This window comes from Coturnix japonica, chromosome 13 (assembly GCF_054131305.1).
Source record: "Coturnix japonica strain WE chromosome 13, WE-NBRP24, whole genome shotgun sequence".
Classification (NCBI taxonomy): Eukaryota; Metazoa; Chordata; class Aves; order Galliformes; family Phasianidae; genus Coturnix; species Coturnix japonica.
In genome coordinates this window covers 7,756,851-7,774,545 of record NC_140675.1, presented here as the reverse complement: position 1 = coordinate 7,774,545, position 17,695 = coordinate 7,756,851, and the positions used below count along the sequence as shown (strand labels likewise).

Below are 17,695 nucleotides of genomic sequence, written 5' to 3'. Positions count from 1 at the left end.
TATTAAAATATGTACTCTTAATTAGGTTATTTCTGCAAGAAAAGGAGAGTTTGAAACTGGATTTGAAAAAGGTGGACAAACAAGAGAACATGCCATGTTAGCAAAAACAGCGGGTGTAAAACATTTAATAGTTCTTATTAATAAAATGGATGATCCAACTGTAAACTGGAGTAATGAAAGGTGAGTTTAACATAAAAATAAAAAATTCATTAAAAGATATCAAAGTAAGCTAATTTCTACTTATTTTGTCTTTTTTTTCTTTCTGGTAACTTTGAAACTTTATACTGAGCCTGAGAGGAGATTATTTTGCTTTCTGTAGTTTAATTTGTTAGTTCTTGATTGCTTGGCCATGTGTCTCTTAAGCTCTTCGTAAGAATAGAATTATTCTGTTCACATTCTATTCATGTACCCTCAGGACTCTGGATATTTTGTTTTATAAGCTAATCTGACTGAGCAAATAATATATTAAGTTATTTATGGTCTTGGCCTGTACCCCTTGCTTAAAAGTATACCTAGCATATGTTGCTGTTTATCCATCCATTAATTGGTCAATGGTAGAAATCTAATTATGTTTTATGAAGCAGAAGAATAAGGGAAATAGGCACTACTAAGTTGTACTGAAAGATTAAGGAGAAAATGCAATTTGGCCACTGAGCTTTATTAGTTTTGCTTCTTAAAAAATAAGGCTATTTTGTTGTTAAGCACAGTATTATGTCATGTTTGAAAAATTGAAGTTTATCTTGGTCTGCTGCTCATTTCAATAGATACGAGGAATGTAAAGAGAAATTGGTGCCATTTTTGAAGAAAGTTGGCTTTAATCCCAAAAAAGATATTCATTTCATGCCCTGCTCAGGACTCACTGGAGCAAACCTTAAAGAACAGTCCGAATTTTGTCCTTGGTACATGTATGTATCTTAAATTCAATAGCTTGCACATTAGTTATGTTTCAATGGAAGTAAATGCTACAATGGAAGTTGGAAGTATGGCTTGGTATATTTCAGCTGTGTTCTAGAATTACTGGTTGAAATAATTGAGGAATTATGATTGTAGTAGGAAGAACACAGAGCATGTGTAATTAATTGAATTTAAAATCCATAGAAGTTTGAAGATGACAGATTCTGTGTGTTAATTAATTTTTGGTTTTGTGGAATTAAGTGCCTTTCTACCATTTCAATTTCACTGATGCTGTATTGATCACATTGCTAGGATTGGTAATTGTTTTGATGTGAAGTTCGCTTGTAACTGTTATAATTAGTGATGAGCCACATCTCCTACTGGATGTCATATTTTCCACTATTCTTCACAGCAGTTAAAACATCAACAAAAATAATATTTGGAACTAGCTGATGTATTTAGTGTATCTAGCAAGACTGTCAAGGAATGATGTGTAAAATATGCTTAAGATATAACTACTTGCACTTCCTAGGTGTTAATGTGTTAGCTTGGGTAATGTTAACACTAGTGGGATGTTATGATGGATACAGCAATCTGTTAGAGGGTACAGTGATTAACAATAACGTATGAAAACATTTCCCTTTGTGAGACTGCATTTATTCACTCTAGTATTTTTTAAATGCTTTTAGTGGATTACCATTTATTCCATATCTGGATAACTTGCCAAACTTCAACCGTTCAGCTGATGGACCAATCAGGCTGCCAATTGTGGATAAATATAAGGTACAAATTAAAATGATAGTATTGATAAGTGGTTTATTTTCAGAAAGCAGTAAACTGCCTGCTGTTTTTCTAAAGGGCATTGTTTTGTCTTTGATATGCTTCAGTTTCCAACTGTGGAATACTGAAAGAGGGGAATTAAATCACTAGCATTAAGGCTCTTAATCTGTAATGTTTCATGAGAACGGTTTCCAAAGCATCAAGTATTGCTGTGCTTTATAACTGCATAGGGTTAAGTAATTGTCCTTTTCTAGGTATGATAAAGCAGGCTCTTCAGAAAAAATGTTTTTAGTTATTATGTAATAATTTGTTTTCATGAAGGACATGGGCACTGTGGTCCTTGGAAAGCTGGAATCGGGCTCAATTTGCAAAGGACAACAGCTTGTGATGATGCCAAATAAGGTATGGTAAAGTTTAGATATTTGGAAAATGTTTCTATTCTGAAAACATCTTGATTCTTAAATATATTTATTTACTACAAAACATTTTTAATTTAATTAAGAACTAAGCACTCAAGTAAAAACTGACATTCCTAGGTGTATATATGCATGCATGTATGCATGTCATTTATTTCCTTAGCATTCGTAACTCACATTATATCTTCTTTGTAGACTAAATCACTGCGCTATAAACCAACACAGTTTATTTGAACTGTTTCATGTTGCATTTATTAGAGGGCTCACAAAAAGACATGGGGATGGCTTTAGTTAAGAGTAGGTTGTTCAGTAGGTTGTTACTGTTACTTAATGTAAAATAGCTATTTGGAATGATTGTTTTGCTTTGAAAAAAATGTAAAAATGAAGAATTTGAAGATACAGCTTGAGAGATAGAGAAGGCAAGTATAGCGTACTAAACTAATGATTGTGTTTGTTTCCCTTGGTTTCTTACAAAAAAAAGGAAATTTTGCTCTTAACTATTTGTCATGAATTATCCTGATGCTTCTTCCAGTTTCATACACTGAGGTAGTTTGCTAGAAAATGTACTGTATATTTGAGAATCAAGACATTTATAGCTAATTGAAAGCTGGTATTTCTTAAGCAAAATGTCAGTTTCCATAAGATTACTTGAGATCACTTCAGCTTTCTTAAGGTCACTTAACAGGCAACAGCTTTTTATAAAACTACTGCTTGTTATTTTGGGGTTGAGTAGGAGAAAATAAGAAATTATAAATGCATTTAACCAAACTATTACAGAATTCTTATTCAGCAAATATCCAGTGTTCTTAATGACATTCTTCTTTTACTAATTGCTTTGGCAGTTAATGATTATTTAACCTAAGTTTCAGGAACATTTTTCTGAAAAAGCTCCTATATTTTATGTTGGCTAGTAACATATAAAGATGCACTGTAATGTTTCTTCTGATTTTGATCTGAAAGATCAAGAAAATATATTTTAATCACTTCTTAGAGTGTGTTCACGCATCTGTTTTTTGGAGAAGATGGTAAAAGTAAAATGTTGTAGAATTCTGAGATTTGAAGGATTTCATGGATCACATTATTCTTCAAACTATTTCATTTGGAATGTAATGACTGTACAGCAGTGTAGATGCATTCTCCTTAGTTGACAGTATGCATCTATTGTCCCTCTTATCTTACTAAAATTTAAGCTAATTTTACTTTGAGACATAGTGGATATTTTTTGAAATCTGCTTTCTATTTATTGAAGATGCGATATAGAACTACATGAAATAAAACTTTTTTCAATAAATACACTGCTTTGAATTCTAGTAACTCACCACTCAGATATTGTTTTCTGAAGCTTACAGAACTGATAACAAATTTAAATTATAATGATTTCATTTATTGGAATTCCATTATGTTGAAGTGATTTTGTACCAGTCTAAAACATTGATAATAGAAAACTGCATTTTTTGCCTAAAGCACAACGTGGAAGTTCTTGGAATCCTTTCTGATGATGTAGAAACTGATTCAGTAGCCCCAGGTGAAAATCTAAAGATCAGACTGAAGGGAATTGAAGAGGAAGAGATTCTGCCAGGATTTATTCTCTGTGATTCCAACAACCTGTGTCATTCTGGACGCACGTTTGATGCCCAGGTAGAATAATTAACATTTGATTGCCATGTAAGTGGGTAAACAGCATCAAAATATTTTTCCTGTTCCACCAAACGTAATTTTTATCAGTTTTAAGTATCTTCTGAGACTTCTCATTTGTTATCGTATCTCTAAACTGACAATAATGTGCATGCTTATTCTGTTATCATCAGTCTGAGTTTAAAAAATGTTGTTTTGAATGTAAATTCTCAGTTAAGTTCTATAACTTAAAAAACAAGATCTTGTCAAAATGATTCTTCAGTTTCATACCTTCCTTTTTAGAAACAACTTAGTCATCTCAAAATCTTTATCTTACAAAGATGTTATGCTTGTTTGTTGAATTACATTTAATATCGTTCTCTGCTCTCTTGAGTTGAAGAAAAGGAGAAATTAATTTTTTCTTACAGATAGTGATAATAGAGCACAAATCCATTATCTGCCCGGGTTACAACGCTGTGCTGCACATCCACACCTGTATTGAAGAAGTTGAGATAACAGTAAGTTATGATATGAATCTAGTCAGTGTACTTGCTGGGGTGAAGAGTAATCTGAAATAACTAATAAAGTTATAAAAATGGCTGTAGCTGTTAGCATAGATCTTCTGAAAAGTGTGGTCAGTAATGATTATTTTATGCAGTAAGTCTTAAAAGAAATAACCACGGTGTTAGCATTCACAGCTATTTTATTATTATTTCCTCTTTTACAGGCCTTAATCTGCTTGGTGGACAAAAAAACAGGAGAAAAAAGTAAGACACGGCCCCGTTTTGTGAAACAAGATCAAGTATGCATTGCCCGTTTAAGGACGGCAGGAACTATCTGTCTTGAGACATTCAAAGACTTCCCTCAGATGGGTCGCTTTACCTTAAGAGATGAGGGTAAGGGTGCCACAAAAATACAGTCGTTTCAAATAGATTGTGGATGACAATGACGCATTAGAATGCAGACATACAGTTGTAATTACTGTATCTGTGTAATGGCAGAAAGTAAATAAATTTTTGTTGGTTGAAGTTATTGCTAGAATCAAGTAATGTGTTTTATGTTAGAGGAGTAATTTACAAAAAGGTGCACTATTGAGACAAAAGGCAGGATTTGAAAAATTATGAGCAGAGTTTTCCTAACACATCCTGGAATGTCCACCCAGGATACAAATACAGTAACATCTCTACTGAGAAACCAAAAAGATACAGGTGTTACCTTTAAAAGCAATAAACAGATCTAGCTTTGCATTCTGCTTAACTGAATACAGAGCACACTTCCCACAATCTGTAATGTATTCCCTAATATGAAAACAGCAGGTTTTACTATTTCTACTTACTATTTTATTGTGCTTTTAAAATATACTGGTGCTTTCATCATACAGTACAAATTTATTATGTGCATTATTCCTGGTACACTGGACAGCGTTTGTTTCTGGAGAAACTTTTCTCTTCTTAAGAGATTACGCATATTTTTTTCCACAATATATGTAACTGCAGTGTTTGTCTCCTTGCTTTAGGTAAGACCATTGCAATTGGAAAAGTTCTGAAACTGGTTCCAGAGAAGGACTAAGCATTTTTCTCAATGACCCCCACATAATACTGTGAGGAAAATCGACTCTACAAAAGCCTACTTCACACCGCCTTCTTCTTTTCTGCCCATTTATAAACTTCTCCCCATATTTTGCAAAGACAAATTTCACAGCAAAGGTCCACATTATGTCAGCTTTCTCATATTGAGAGCTCTGCTATGCCACTGAATTTCCCCCCAAATTTTTTTTCTCCCAAATTCTGCTTCCTTGGAAAGATTCGGCAATAGCTTTGTAGTCATGTGGACTTAATTGCCTATAATTATGAAATTCAAATGGATTTTTAATGTTTAATTTCCCCTGACATATAGAGACCTTTTTTTTTTTTTTTTCCCAGGCAGATAATTCAGAGTATGCGAGTGTGTGTGCACATGTTACAAAGATGACTACCATGTTAATAAAAACTATTCAATTTGAAATCTTTTTCAGTATTTGAATTGCTTTTGAATAATGTTTTTTATCCAGACAGTTGCATTAGCTTTTTAACCATTGAGTAACGTAGATATTTGGTTACTTGGATTTTTCTAAACTTCTCAGCCTCCCACATGCACAGTTTTAAATGAGGCAATTAGGCACTTGACCAAGTTTGTAATTATAAAGAATTCATTTTTCCCCTTTCCTTTGCTCGGTGCACCCTTAAAATTAAAAACATTTGAGCTAATGTGGCACTTCCTTTAGTTTTACATTTATGTTTTCAGCGAACTTAAGTTGACTTAACATCACTATTAGATACAGTCAGTTTTGCAGACTAGAACTACATATTGTCTTTATAAAAAAAATCAGCATTTTAAGATTCGTATCTGCAGAGAGTTTCAACAGCCAGTAAATCAGTGAAACTGCAGAAATGAAAATTGGTGGCAATAGTGCCTGCTGTTATTTGCAAGAGCTGCATTCTTGTGGGAAAACTGGGCCAATTAAAATGTGCCAGTTATGTAAGTTATTCAGTTTGTCCGGCCTTTAATTTACAGGGTTGGGTAATCCTTGCTGTTTTACAATTCAGTTGGAAGGAGAAAGACTATTTAAGTTGCCAGGAGTTTGCACGTACTGAAATATGGGAGAATCAGAATCAATCTTGGTCTGTAATTTTTTTGCATATAAAAAAGCAGTGTAAGCTCATGAGGACCAGTGACAGTTTTTCTTGGGAAATTAGAAGTGAGACTGGTTCAGTGTAAATCTTACTCAGTGAAACGTGAAGGAACTGCAGAATTAAACCCTATTTAGCTGCACTTTTAAAATGGACTGTCTACAATTGCTATCCTGTTTCTAACGATCAGGATGAAGGCTGATTTCCTTTTTTAATTTCCCAGAATATTAGTAGGAAGTAGTAAAAAGGTATATTCAGAGCTTCTTCAGAAGGCCTTGAACACTTTCAGTTGTGTAATTGTGGCGAGCCCACCCCATTTCCCAAAAGTTCACAGTTAAGGAACTGTATTTGAATTTATAGAACTCAGAACTGAAACAGATTTACCCTTTTTGGGTTTTTTTGGTTTGTGGTTTTTTGTTTTTAATTTTTTTTGTTTGTTTGTTTTTGTTTCTTTGTAACTGAGGAATTCTCACTCATTTCACTTAGAGTTACATTGTATGGACAGAAGTTATTGTCCTTCAGTTTCATATGAGTACCCTTGTAGCTGCCGTAATGCATGGAATTGAAATAAATTTTATTATGTCTGCAAATCTCTGGGCGCTTTTTTTTTTGTTGTTGTTAGATCAGAGTTTAAAAGTACTTTATTTTTCCCCCCTACTAAATGCACAGAAGCTGTAATTCCTTCTCTCTTAAACTAATGAAGAAATTAAAAGCCAATGAAAATGACTCTTGTTCTTATTTTGGATTAACTTAAGAGTTCTACGAGTCTTGTATTCCTTTCTTGAAGGAAACTTGTGAATTTAAAATTTGCTGCTGTTAGTGGAGAACATGTAATTCCTAAATTGCTGGAACTCTGACTTTATTTGTTGTTAAGATGCTGAAATGCATTTCAAGACTATGTGATGCTCCAGTGGAATTTTTCTCTTTACTATAAACTTAATGAGGATTTCTAAAACTTCGTTATATTGGGGCTGGAGTTTGTATTTATTATCAAAATGAAAAATGATCTGGTGGTTGAAATGCCAGCAGGTAGCATCTCTTAGCATTTCCATAGCTCATCTAGTGCATTTGGTTACCACTTCCATAAATGCAGTTAACATCACTGCACCTGGAAAAGGAAATTAAATTATTTCAAGTTCATTAACAGAATCTACACTTTGCAGTTTGATTTACTGTGCTGTGTTAGGTTTATATTTGAGTATAAAATACGCTGTATAACATATTGATATGGAAATGTATAGATCTACAAAAATTGCCTGCATCTTAAATAGAGGATCTAAGAATACATTATATACTGTATATATATACAGTATATGTATGTATATACAGTATATTATATTGAATAATTACGGATTCAGATTTGTTTCATTACACCTCCATTCTACACTTTATAGATTCATCTTTTACAGTGGTTGAGTTGAGCGGGATCCAGATGAAAGGTGCAGCTTTGTTTGAAATATTTGCTGGCTACTGATTCTCTGATGTGATTTTTTTTGTTTTGGTTTGTAATTACCATTCTGGACACTTCCTTGTATCACAATGTGATGCTCTGCTTTTAAGGTGGAAAAGGAGAAAAAAAAAAATAAAAAATGTTGGACTGAAGCTACAGGGAACCCTGGGACTGCTACCATTGCAGCTGTGCTATTATCTGTGATACCAGCAGAGTATTTCTGGGTCCTGGGCTGTGACTTATACCAGCAAAACTGTGAAGAAGTTTCTGCAGGAAGGAATGACTTGAGGTTTTTCCCCCAGTATAATTGCATTTGTATACAATATTTGTGCCTTTGTATGCAGTGTAGTACTCATCAGGATTGCAGCTATTTTCCCTCATCATTGGCCGAAGTGTATAGTATAGATATGGCTTCAGTGTACAGCCATGATGTAAATTACAAAAGCAAACAGTGACAATGTAAATTAAGTCCCTGTATGTCATTTAAATGGAAGTCTTGATATATGTAACAATTACTCAATTTTGAAGTGTGCAGCTGTACTAATCTATAACATGAAAATTACTTGTTTCTACAACTTGCAAGAAGTGAGGGACACTAAATGGAGCGATGAGTGCAGCAATCAGTTGACTAGCACGGCCATTGCCCATCCGCCTGAAATCATTCCAAATACCTGGTCATCTTTGCAAACAATTGGGAACTAACATACAAATGTATAATGGTACTGGTTTCCTGGGACACTTGTTCTGGTAGTAAACTGTATTCTTAAACAGTATGCTATTGATGATGGTATAATAGTGTTGTAAGAAATATGGCTGCTCTAAAGAGGTTTATCCATGGAGATATTTGTTGATTGTGAACTTCATGCCCCTATACAAATGTTTTTCATGGCATAAAGGCCCAGCAGATTGCTCAATGAAGAACCTCTGGTTTAACCTAATTACGGTACTAGTCCATACGAACTTTTAATTATGTGAAATGTGTTTTTATGAGTGTTTATTAATGAATATTATTTAAGAAAAAAAATTGTTTCCATTGTCCCAAGTATTTGATTCTGTATTACTCTGGCCTTTCTGTTCTTAATGCAGAGTGTTCAAATGATGATGTTAAAGCAGATGAAATGTACTCCAGAAAAGACTGTCTTCTTCCTGAACTAAAACTTAAAGGCTCTTAGTTATTCTGCTGTTTTTGTATGCCCTGCAGAGGATTTGCTAAAGAAAAATATACCAACAAAACTGGAGTTACTACTGAAGATTTTATATTGTGGACCTGTTTATTTCCTTGTGTTTATTTTAACACACTGTAGCTGTAACAAAATGTTTCTTTTCCTCTGAAGAAAAGCTAGAAAGTAGTCTAGTCTTAATATAAAATGGAAATTTATGTTAACAGAAGTGAAATCTGTTATGCATATATGTGTCTTCTAATAAATAACACTTAGGCTTTCATCAGCTTTCCTTCCCAGAAAGTCTCAGCTTCCACTCAAAGCTGGATTCTTCTACATCTCACTTCACTTAACTATACATCCACCCAAAAAACAATTAGAAAAGTAATAGATGATTCTTGTCATTTGTTAGGCCTGTAGAACTGATGATGGGCAAAGGATTTTAACAAAACAAAACAAAACAAAAAAAAAAGCTTGTGTTACAAAGGTAGGTGCCTCTGTTCTCCTGAAACAGTAGTTCTTTAATAACTGTTATCCATGGCATCCATCCAGCTGGCGGTTAATTAAACTATAACTAGATGCTTACACTAGGATTGCAAAGAAACACAATCTAAAGAACACTGAACTCCAGAAGGAGCAGGGGGGGATCCTCTTTTTAAGTCTCTATAAAGTGTACTTGTTCTTGGGTTTGTTTGGTGGTTGTTTTTTGTTTTGTTTTATTATTTTTTTAATCTCAGTATTCTTTGTACTGCTTATGATGCAAAAAGTTTATAAAGTGAGATCTGGGATTTTTACATCTGCCATCTGATGAGCTGGAGGAACATAAGCCTGGTATTGGAAACCTTGGAATGCACAGTAGAAGAATAATCTTAGACCTCAGAGATCTTACAGCAGAAATAATTGCTGCTTATACGTCCCCTTTGCCAGGACAAGAGAAAATGGTCCTACTAAGTTGGTGTTTGGGAGATTGGTAATCACAGCCTGAACCACTGATTAATCATCTGAGGCAAGTGTTGGATCAGCTGCGGGAGCACTGGTGAGAGTAATGTAGCTTTGCTCCCGGAAGGGGTGGAGCTCGACTCCACCTCCTCTTAGACCTCATTGAAGGGCTGACCCTCACTGAGGCAGCATCTCTTGGAGATCGCTCTTCAGTGAAGACCGCCCCAGCTTCCTCAGCGAAGGCATCACCACTGGTGAGTTTCCCTCTTGCTTATAACCTCTGTACATTTATTACCATCTTTGCTACCATCTGTATATTTACCACCTATACATTTGGCGAGCCAGCCAGGAGCCTGCAAATATCAGAGAAAAAAATGTCCTTTGTATGGAATATGTTTAGTTGGTTCAAGGGGGAGAAGATCACCCCCTTAGGAAAGACCCTCCCTGGACAAATCCCAGGGTTTGAGGCATCCCCATATTTCCAGCTGGCAACAATTATTGAACAATGGGGTCCTTTATGAGTAACAAACAATATGTCCCCCTTCCATCTGACTGAATATTTTCAGGGACTGCAAAAAGATATTTTGACCACAAAGGAAAGATAAATGGCTGCATCTATGGCAGCCTGGCCACTACTAAATGCTTTAAATCAGGCAGAATTAAAATCAATATTGAACATGAAAATCAATTATTAAAGGTTCGCATTGAAAAACTGGAGGGCGAGATCAGTCTGTTAGCAGGGAAGAATCCATCATTTTTTTTCATCCAACCCCCAAATTAGATACATTTCAATGAATGACTATCAGGATCCTGAAAGAACAAATCAAAACAAGATTACTAAAACTGACCTAGAGGAGCCACCTAAGTTCGTCCGGTAGTAACTCAAAAAACAAAGAAAATTCAAGATTGACCAGCAGGGGTGCCCCCTGAACAATGGCCCCCTGCTGAGTCTTATTTACATGTAACGGCCAGTCCATACACGCCCACCGAACTCATGGACCTAGTACAATGGTTCAGGCAAAGGCCGAGGGAAAGTGTTCCGGCCTGGTTATTACGGTTATGGGATTCGGGGGCAGAAAGTGTACTGGTTAGTGGCCCCGAAGTATCTAAATTGGCAACGATAACAGTCCATCCTGCCCTTAGGAAGAGATTGTATGCCGGGACTCAGTTCCCTGAGGAAAACCATTCAATTGTAGACTGGTTAATGGCTGCCTGCTGCATGGTGTGGCCAAATAAAACTGACATGCCAGTAAATACGGGAATGTGGTCTTCCATGGAATACCTTCAAAACTATATACGAGAATTAGGCATGCGAGAGGCTATCTATGAAGATACATTTGATAGCCCTGATATGGTAAGATTCTCCGCAGGAATGAGGGACCTAATTTTACAACAGGCTCCCTCGCATATGTATGGAATGCTGGTTTCCATATTAAAACCATTAGTGGCCGCAGAAGCAGCAGTCCAACAAGATGCCCAGTTGGTAGCGGACCTTGGGGAAACTGAGATTTAATATTTGGGTGATTGAGGATGCCAAGGCTTTTCCAATAGTTCGAGCCAGAAGATCGGCTCCACAAACCCCTCGGGCGGGACCCGTTAGAGTGTCCCGAAAGCAAATGATTAATGATCTACTCTGGGCAGGTGTTCAATTTTCAAAAATTGACGGTCAACCTAACCACATTCTCCTTCAGCTGTGGAAGCAGCTAAAGGATGAACAAAAATTTCAGAACCACCCCAAAAGACCGCAGATAAGACTTATAGAGCGGCGACCAACAACAACATGGAACTCGGAAGACTTTCTAGTTCCAAGTAGGAAAAAGAAGCTGCCTCAGGTGCCTCATGTCATGATACCAGATGCATCAGAGGTAAAAGACTTGAACCTGACTCAGTTCATGGCGTGACGAGAGACATCAGTCCCCCTAGGGCCTCTAGACGGGACTGGAGGCCCTATGTAGAATTAATGATATACTGGTCCCGGAAAAATGTACAGAAGGTTATGGCCCTAGTTGATACTGGGGCAGAGACATCTATAATATATGGAGACCCAACAAAATTCAAAGGTAATAGAGTGATGATTGGAGGTTTTGGGGGACAGAACATTCCAGTCACTCAAACCTGGGTAAAACTGGGGGTCGGGTGCCTCCCACCACGGGAGTACAAGGTATCCATTGCTCCAATACCAGAGTATATATTAGGAATTGATATCTTGTGGGGTCTGGCTCTCCATACAACAGTGGGAGAGTTCCGGCTGCGGCAGAGATGCATTAGTATCCAGGCAATTCAGACAATATTGAGAGGCCATGCAAAACATGAGCCTATTTGTCTGCTGAAGCCATGACGGATTACTAATGTAAAACAGTACAGACTCCCGGGTGGGCAGGATGAAATAACAAAAACGGTGCAGGAATTAGAGAAAGTGGGTATTGTAAGACCTGCACATAACCTGTACAACTCCCCAGTATGGCCAGTGTGAAAGCTGGACGGAACATGGAGGATGACAGTAGACTACAGGGAATTGAATAAGGTCACACCACCCATTCATGCGGCTGTACCCAATATTGCCTCCCTAATGGACACACTAAGCAGGGAAATTAAAACATATCACTGTGTCCTGGATTTAGCGAATGCATTCTTCAGTATTCCAATCAGTGAAGAATTGCAAGATCAGTTTGCATTCACATGGGAAGGTAGGCAGTGGACTTTTCAGGTCCTACCACAAGGGTACATGCACTCGCCCACCTTTTGTCATAATTTAGTGGCGTGTGATCTGGCTAAGTGGGAAAAGCCAAATAATGTCAATTTATATAATTATATTGATGACCTCCTGTTAACGTCTGCTTCATTAGAGGCGGTGAGACAAGCAGCAGATTTGTTGACAGCTTATCTGCAAAAAAGAGGGTGGGCTATAAACCCACAGAAGGTGCAAGGTCCAGGGTTATCTGTAAAATTCCTGGGAGTAATTTGGTCCGGGAAAACCAAAGTACTACCCAGAGCAGTAGTAGATAAAGTCCAAGCGTTTCCAGTTCCTACAACACCAAAACAGTTGCAAGAATTCTTGGGTGTATTGGGGTATTGGCGCTCCTTTATACCTCATTTAGCTCAGCTATTGAGGCCACTGTATAAACTTATGAAGAAGGGTCAATCATGGAACTGGGGGAAGGTAGAACAGGATGCTCTCCAACAGGCAAAACTGGCAGTTAAACAAGCTCAGGCATTGGGTATATTTGATCCAAATCTCCCAGCTGAACTAGATGTTCACGTTACCCCAGACAGTTTTGGCTGGGACCTGTGGCAACGCCAGAGTTCTGTTCGAACCCCTATTGGATTCTGGTCTCAGGTTTGTTATGGAGCAGAAGAAAGATATAGCATGATTGAGAAACAGTTATTGGCTGCCTATTCAGCGTTACAAGCGGTAGAGCCAATAACACAAACAGCAGAGGTCATAGTTAAAACTACATTACCAATCCAGGGGTGGGTAAGAGATTTGACTCACCTTCCTAAAACAGGGGTGGCCCAAGCACAAATGGTAGCACGATGAGTCGCCTATCTAAGCCAGAAAAGCAGCCTGTCTTCATCTCCACTTAAAGAATTACAGAAGATCCTAGGCCCAGTGACATATCACACTGATACACCAAAAGAACCAATGGTTGCTCCACCAGAGAAGAGTCCTGTTCAGGAAGGAAGATATCCTATTCCTGAAGATGCCTGGTATACGGATGGGTCCAGCAGAGGCAACCCGAGAAAGTGGTGAGCAATAGCATACCATCCCTCTACTGAGACCATCTGGTTTGATGAGGGGGATGGTCAGAGCAGCCAATGGGCAGAATTGCGAGCCGTGTGGATGGTCATAACTAAAGAACCTGGTGACAGCATCCTGAACATCTGTACAGATAGTTGGGCTGTGTACCAGGGGCTTACTCTGTGGATTACGCAGTGGGCTACCCAGGAATGGACTATCCACACCCGACCGATTTGGGGTAAAAACATGAGGGTAGACATTTGGAATACAGTCAAACACAGGACAGTATGTGTCTACCATGTCTCTGGTCATCAACCCCTGCAGTCACCAGGAAACGATGAAGCTGACACACTGGCCCGAATCCGATGGATTGAGAATTCACAATCCGAAAATGTTGCCCATTGGTTACATCAGAAGCTACGGCATGCTGGACAGAAGATAATGTGGGCGGCCGCTAAAGCATGGGGACTCCCTGTACAACTATCTGATATCGTCCAAGCATGTCAGGATTGCGACGCTTGCTCAAAGATGATACCGAGACCATTGCCTGAAACAACATCCCACATTGCTAGAGGATATAGTCCTCTTCAGAGATGGCAGGTTGATTACATTGGGCCCCTCCCTCGGTCTGAGGGGGCGAGATATGCCCTGACCTGTGTTGACACTGTAAGTGGACTGCTGCAAGCCTATCCCGTACCAAAGGCAAATCAAGCGTACACAATTAAGGCGCTTACTAAACTGATGTCTGCATGCGGGACACCTCAAGTTATCGAGAGTGACCGAGGGACTCACTTTACTGGAGCGATGATACAGCGCTGGGCAGAAGAAAACAACATTGAATGGTGATTCCACCTGCCATATAACCCATCAGGGGCAGGCCTTATTGAATGCTACAGTGGTATCCTTAAGGCTGCCCTGAAAACAGACTCTCAGTCCCTGCAGGGGTGGACAAGAAGATTATATGAAACCCTGCAGGACCTGAATGAAAGACCTTGGGATGGCAGACCCAGTGTCCTGAAAATGTTACAAACTATATGGGCCTCCAATTTGGGATCCAATTTGGGATCCAAATTACAGGTACTGATAATGAAGTAAAACCGCAGGTTGGTAATGAAAATAATCTTCTGCTCCCTGCCCCTGAGAATTTAAAACCATTTTTTTATCCATAAGATAAAGTGGCCCTGGAAGGTGCAGGTAGGACCCAAGTGGTGTGGCCTACTTGCACCTTGGGGGAGATTATTGGAGGTGGGAGGTTCAGTCACCCCCTCGGTGATAGGTACATGGCCTACTGACATCGTGGTCAATACTCTGGTCTTTATTGCTAAAGGGTCACCTATCATGTCCCTATGGCAGATCAAGACTCCTCCTCTGGTGCCAGATATAGTTATACAGCCACAGATATCTGGCCAGAGGGTATGGTATTGGGGGCCGGGACATAACCCAGTACAAGCAGAAGTATTGACCCAAGATAAGAATACGGCCTGTATCTTGCCCTGGAGGGCGGATCTTCCTCTCCTGGTACCTTTGAAGCATTTCTATTACTCTCCCTAAGATTCTAAGCCTCTAGGATCATCAGAGAACAATTCCTTTGGACTGATAAAATGCAGATGGACTTGCACCTTAAGATGGCTTGTCTCCAGTAACATCTATCAAGCACTGGCCCATGGAAGATTGTGAATACCCATCCAATCATCATCATCTGAATAACATCAACATTCAGTGCGACAGGAGATTGTATCAGCGTCGTGTTGGGTTTCTGTAATAAGGGAAAACTCACCTAATCATTGGTTCATGCTGTGAAGGGGTGGGGTGTATGGGAGATTGGTAATCACAGCCTGAACCACTGATTAATCAGCTGAGGCAAGTGTGGGGTCAGCTGTGGGAGCACAGGTGAGAGTAATTTAGCTGTGCTCCCAGAAGGGTTGGAGCTTGACTCCACCTCCTCTTAGACCTCATTGAAGGGCTGACCCTCACTGAGGCAGCATCTCTTGGAGATCTATCTTCAGTGAAGACCGCCCCAGCTTCCTCAGTGAAGGCATCACCACTGGTGAGTTTCTCTCTTGCTTATAACCTCTGTACATTTATTACCATCTTTGCTACCATCTGTATATTTACCACCTATACTGTTGGTTAAGCCATGTCTCCTGACGTTTAGTCACACCAGACTTAAAAAGTTGTGGAAAAAAAGTGTTTGGATGAGATATGTGAGAAATGTTCATTTGAGTCATTAATAATAGTAACTCAAAATAACAGTGACTAATAATAGTCCCTTTAATTCATCTTAATAATGCTATGTTGACTCAGTACAGTCAAGCTTCAAACACAATACATTCACCTCTTATGACAGTAGTCCAGCTTATTTTCAGAGATTTCCGAGGCATCTTTTCTGTTTATTTTAACATCACACAAAAAATACGTTGATGTTTTATTAAAACATCAGCTAAAATATTCACAAGGCCTGTGCAGAGATAGGAGAAAGGGTAATATAATCATCAGATTATAAAGCACCACTGCCAGCATCTTAATATGCATCAATCCCAGCAACGCTGAAAAGAATTTCTGCCTGATTACATACTTTTCAATAACTTCCCTAATCGATACTTCATACAACAACTACACAGCAGCAAAGGACAGATTTTATTTTTCCTGACCATTTATGTTACTTGTCCAAAAATCACACAATGGAAAGGTTAAAATTTCCATTTTCCAGGATTTTTTTTCCAGTAGTATCAATCAATATATGACTTATCTACAGCAATTTACACTGAGTCAAATATTGTGCAATCTTCTACTTCCTGTATGCTTGTGACATTACAAACAGTGAAGGTGCAACTGAGCAATGCTGAAGCTGCTACCAAAGGCTGTCACCAAGGCTCGGGGAGCCTTGAAGCCACAGTGAATGCTACCAGCAGAGTGAAAACACTGTTACATAAAGGAGCTTTTCCTGACAAGAGTATTTTAATTCCTTTCACTGTGTACCAGCACGCTGAACATGTAGAAAATTATTCTGGATGATACATGAAGGAATAAAGCCATAACCAAAAAGGCAAAAAACTGGCAAAAATGTAGAGAAGAGTGACTAACGCTTGTTATTTCATATATGTATAACCAGTGGCTACACATTAGCCAGGTGGCAGCTGCCAGAGCACAATGCTGCCAGAGCACACAGCACCTTGAGAACAAGGTGAAAACAGCTCCAGGTTAGACTTGGTGTCAGCGTAGTGTACTTGAAAAGGGTGGAACTAGGTGGTGTGAGCATTCCACAGCTAAGCTGTTTCCACATAGTCAGTCAATACATTTTTAAACTGGAACAGAGATGCAGCAGTTCTGCCTTTACTGTTCACAAATAAGTGGTTTTGTGTGTGATAGTCAATGGTGGCCTCAGCAGTGACCAGAAAATAGTGGAATTTGAGATGCTAAGAGGTGTGAGGAAGATGTGTAACACAGAACAGACCCTGGACTTCATTTTGGCAGCCAGGATGTGGGGTCCCATTGGAAGCAGCTCTGAAAAGCAAAGGAGCTCAGAGAAGCTGACAGTCGAGCTGTGAAAACAATCTCTTCAAACTGTAATGGAGGCACCTACTGACACTGGGAAACAAGCAAATCCATCAAGAGATTGAGTCGGCTAAACAGGGATAGCAGCACTGCAGTGCGGAAGGTCCGTAACACAGGAGGTGAAGCCGAGGACAGGCTGCAGTGAAGGCATCCAGAAACGCTGCTCAGGCATTTAGGCGTTACCACAGGAGGAAAGCTGACCTGGAGTTAAAGGGAACGGCTTCCAATGCTGTGAAAGGAAACTGAGGAAGGATCCAAGGACTAGAGAGCAGCGAGTTTCCCACCCACCTTCAGATATACGCCAAGAGGGCAATCCAGGAGTAACAACAGTAGGTTCTGAAATCAAGATAATGACCGCTGACAAGCAGCATCTCACCGACCCTGCACTTCGGAACAGCAGCGGAACTAACACCCCCACACCCGCCCCGCCACTGCCGGCGGAAGGGGCGGGTGGGACACAGTGGTGACCCGGAAGGCCG

The 17,695-nt window shown here is 38.9% G+C and overlaps 1 protein-coding gene, 1 long non-coding RNA gene and 1 pseudogene across 5 annotated transcripts in view; 2 read left to right on the top strand and 1 right to left on the bottom strand.

Moving 5' to 3' along the window:
- The window catches only part of GSPT1 (G1 to S phase transition 1), a 23,232-nt gene extending 16,269 nt beyond the window's left edge, over positions 1-6,963 (top strand). For 2 of the 3 annotated variants that reach the window (XM_085513737.1, XM_015876435.2), the window contains 8 exons: positions 26-180; positions 765-905; positions 1,584-1,677; positions 1,996-2,076; positions 3,555-3,728; positions 4,133-4,222; positions 4,432-4,600; positions 5,221-6,963. In XM_085513737.1, coding sequence (XP_085369863.1) covers positions 26-180; positions 765-905; positions 1,584-1,677; positions 1,996-2,076; positions 3,555-3,728; positions 4,133-4,222; positions 4,432-4,600; positions 5,221-5,273 — 957 coding nt within the window. In that variant the 3' untranslated portion in view covers positions 5,274-6,963. The remainder of the gene's footprint in view (positions 1-25; positions 181-764; positions 906-1,583; positions 1,678-1,995; positions 2,077-3,554; positions 3,729-4,132; positions 4,223-4,431; positions 4,601-5,220) is intronic. The other variant, XM_085513738.1, reaches the window with a different exon arrangement.
- The window catches only part of LOC107320512 (uncharacterized), a 20,601-nt gene extending 2,978 nt beyond the window's left edge, over positions 1-17,623 (bottom strand). Inside the window, exon 1 of the long non-coding RNA XR_014933740.1 lies at positions 17,505-17,623. This is a non-coding gene — a long non-coding RNA (uncharacterized LOC107320512). The remainder of the gene's footprint in view (positions 1-17,504) is intronic.
- LOC146758661 (uncharacterized) lies at positions 10,163-12,290 on the top strand (annotated as a pseudogene). The gene has a single exon (XR_014933738.1). The product of XR_014933738.1 is annotated as an uncharacterized LOC146758661 (transcript).
- Positions 17,624-17,695: the final 72 nt, after the last annotated feature.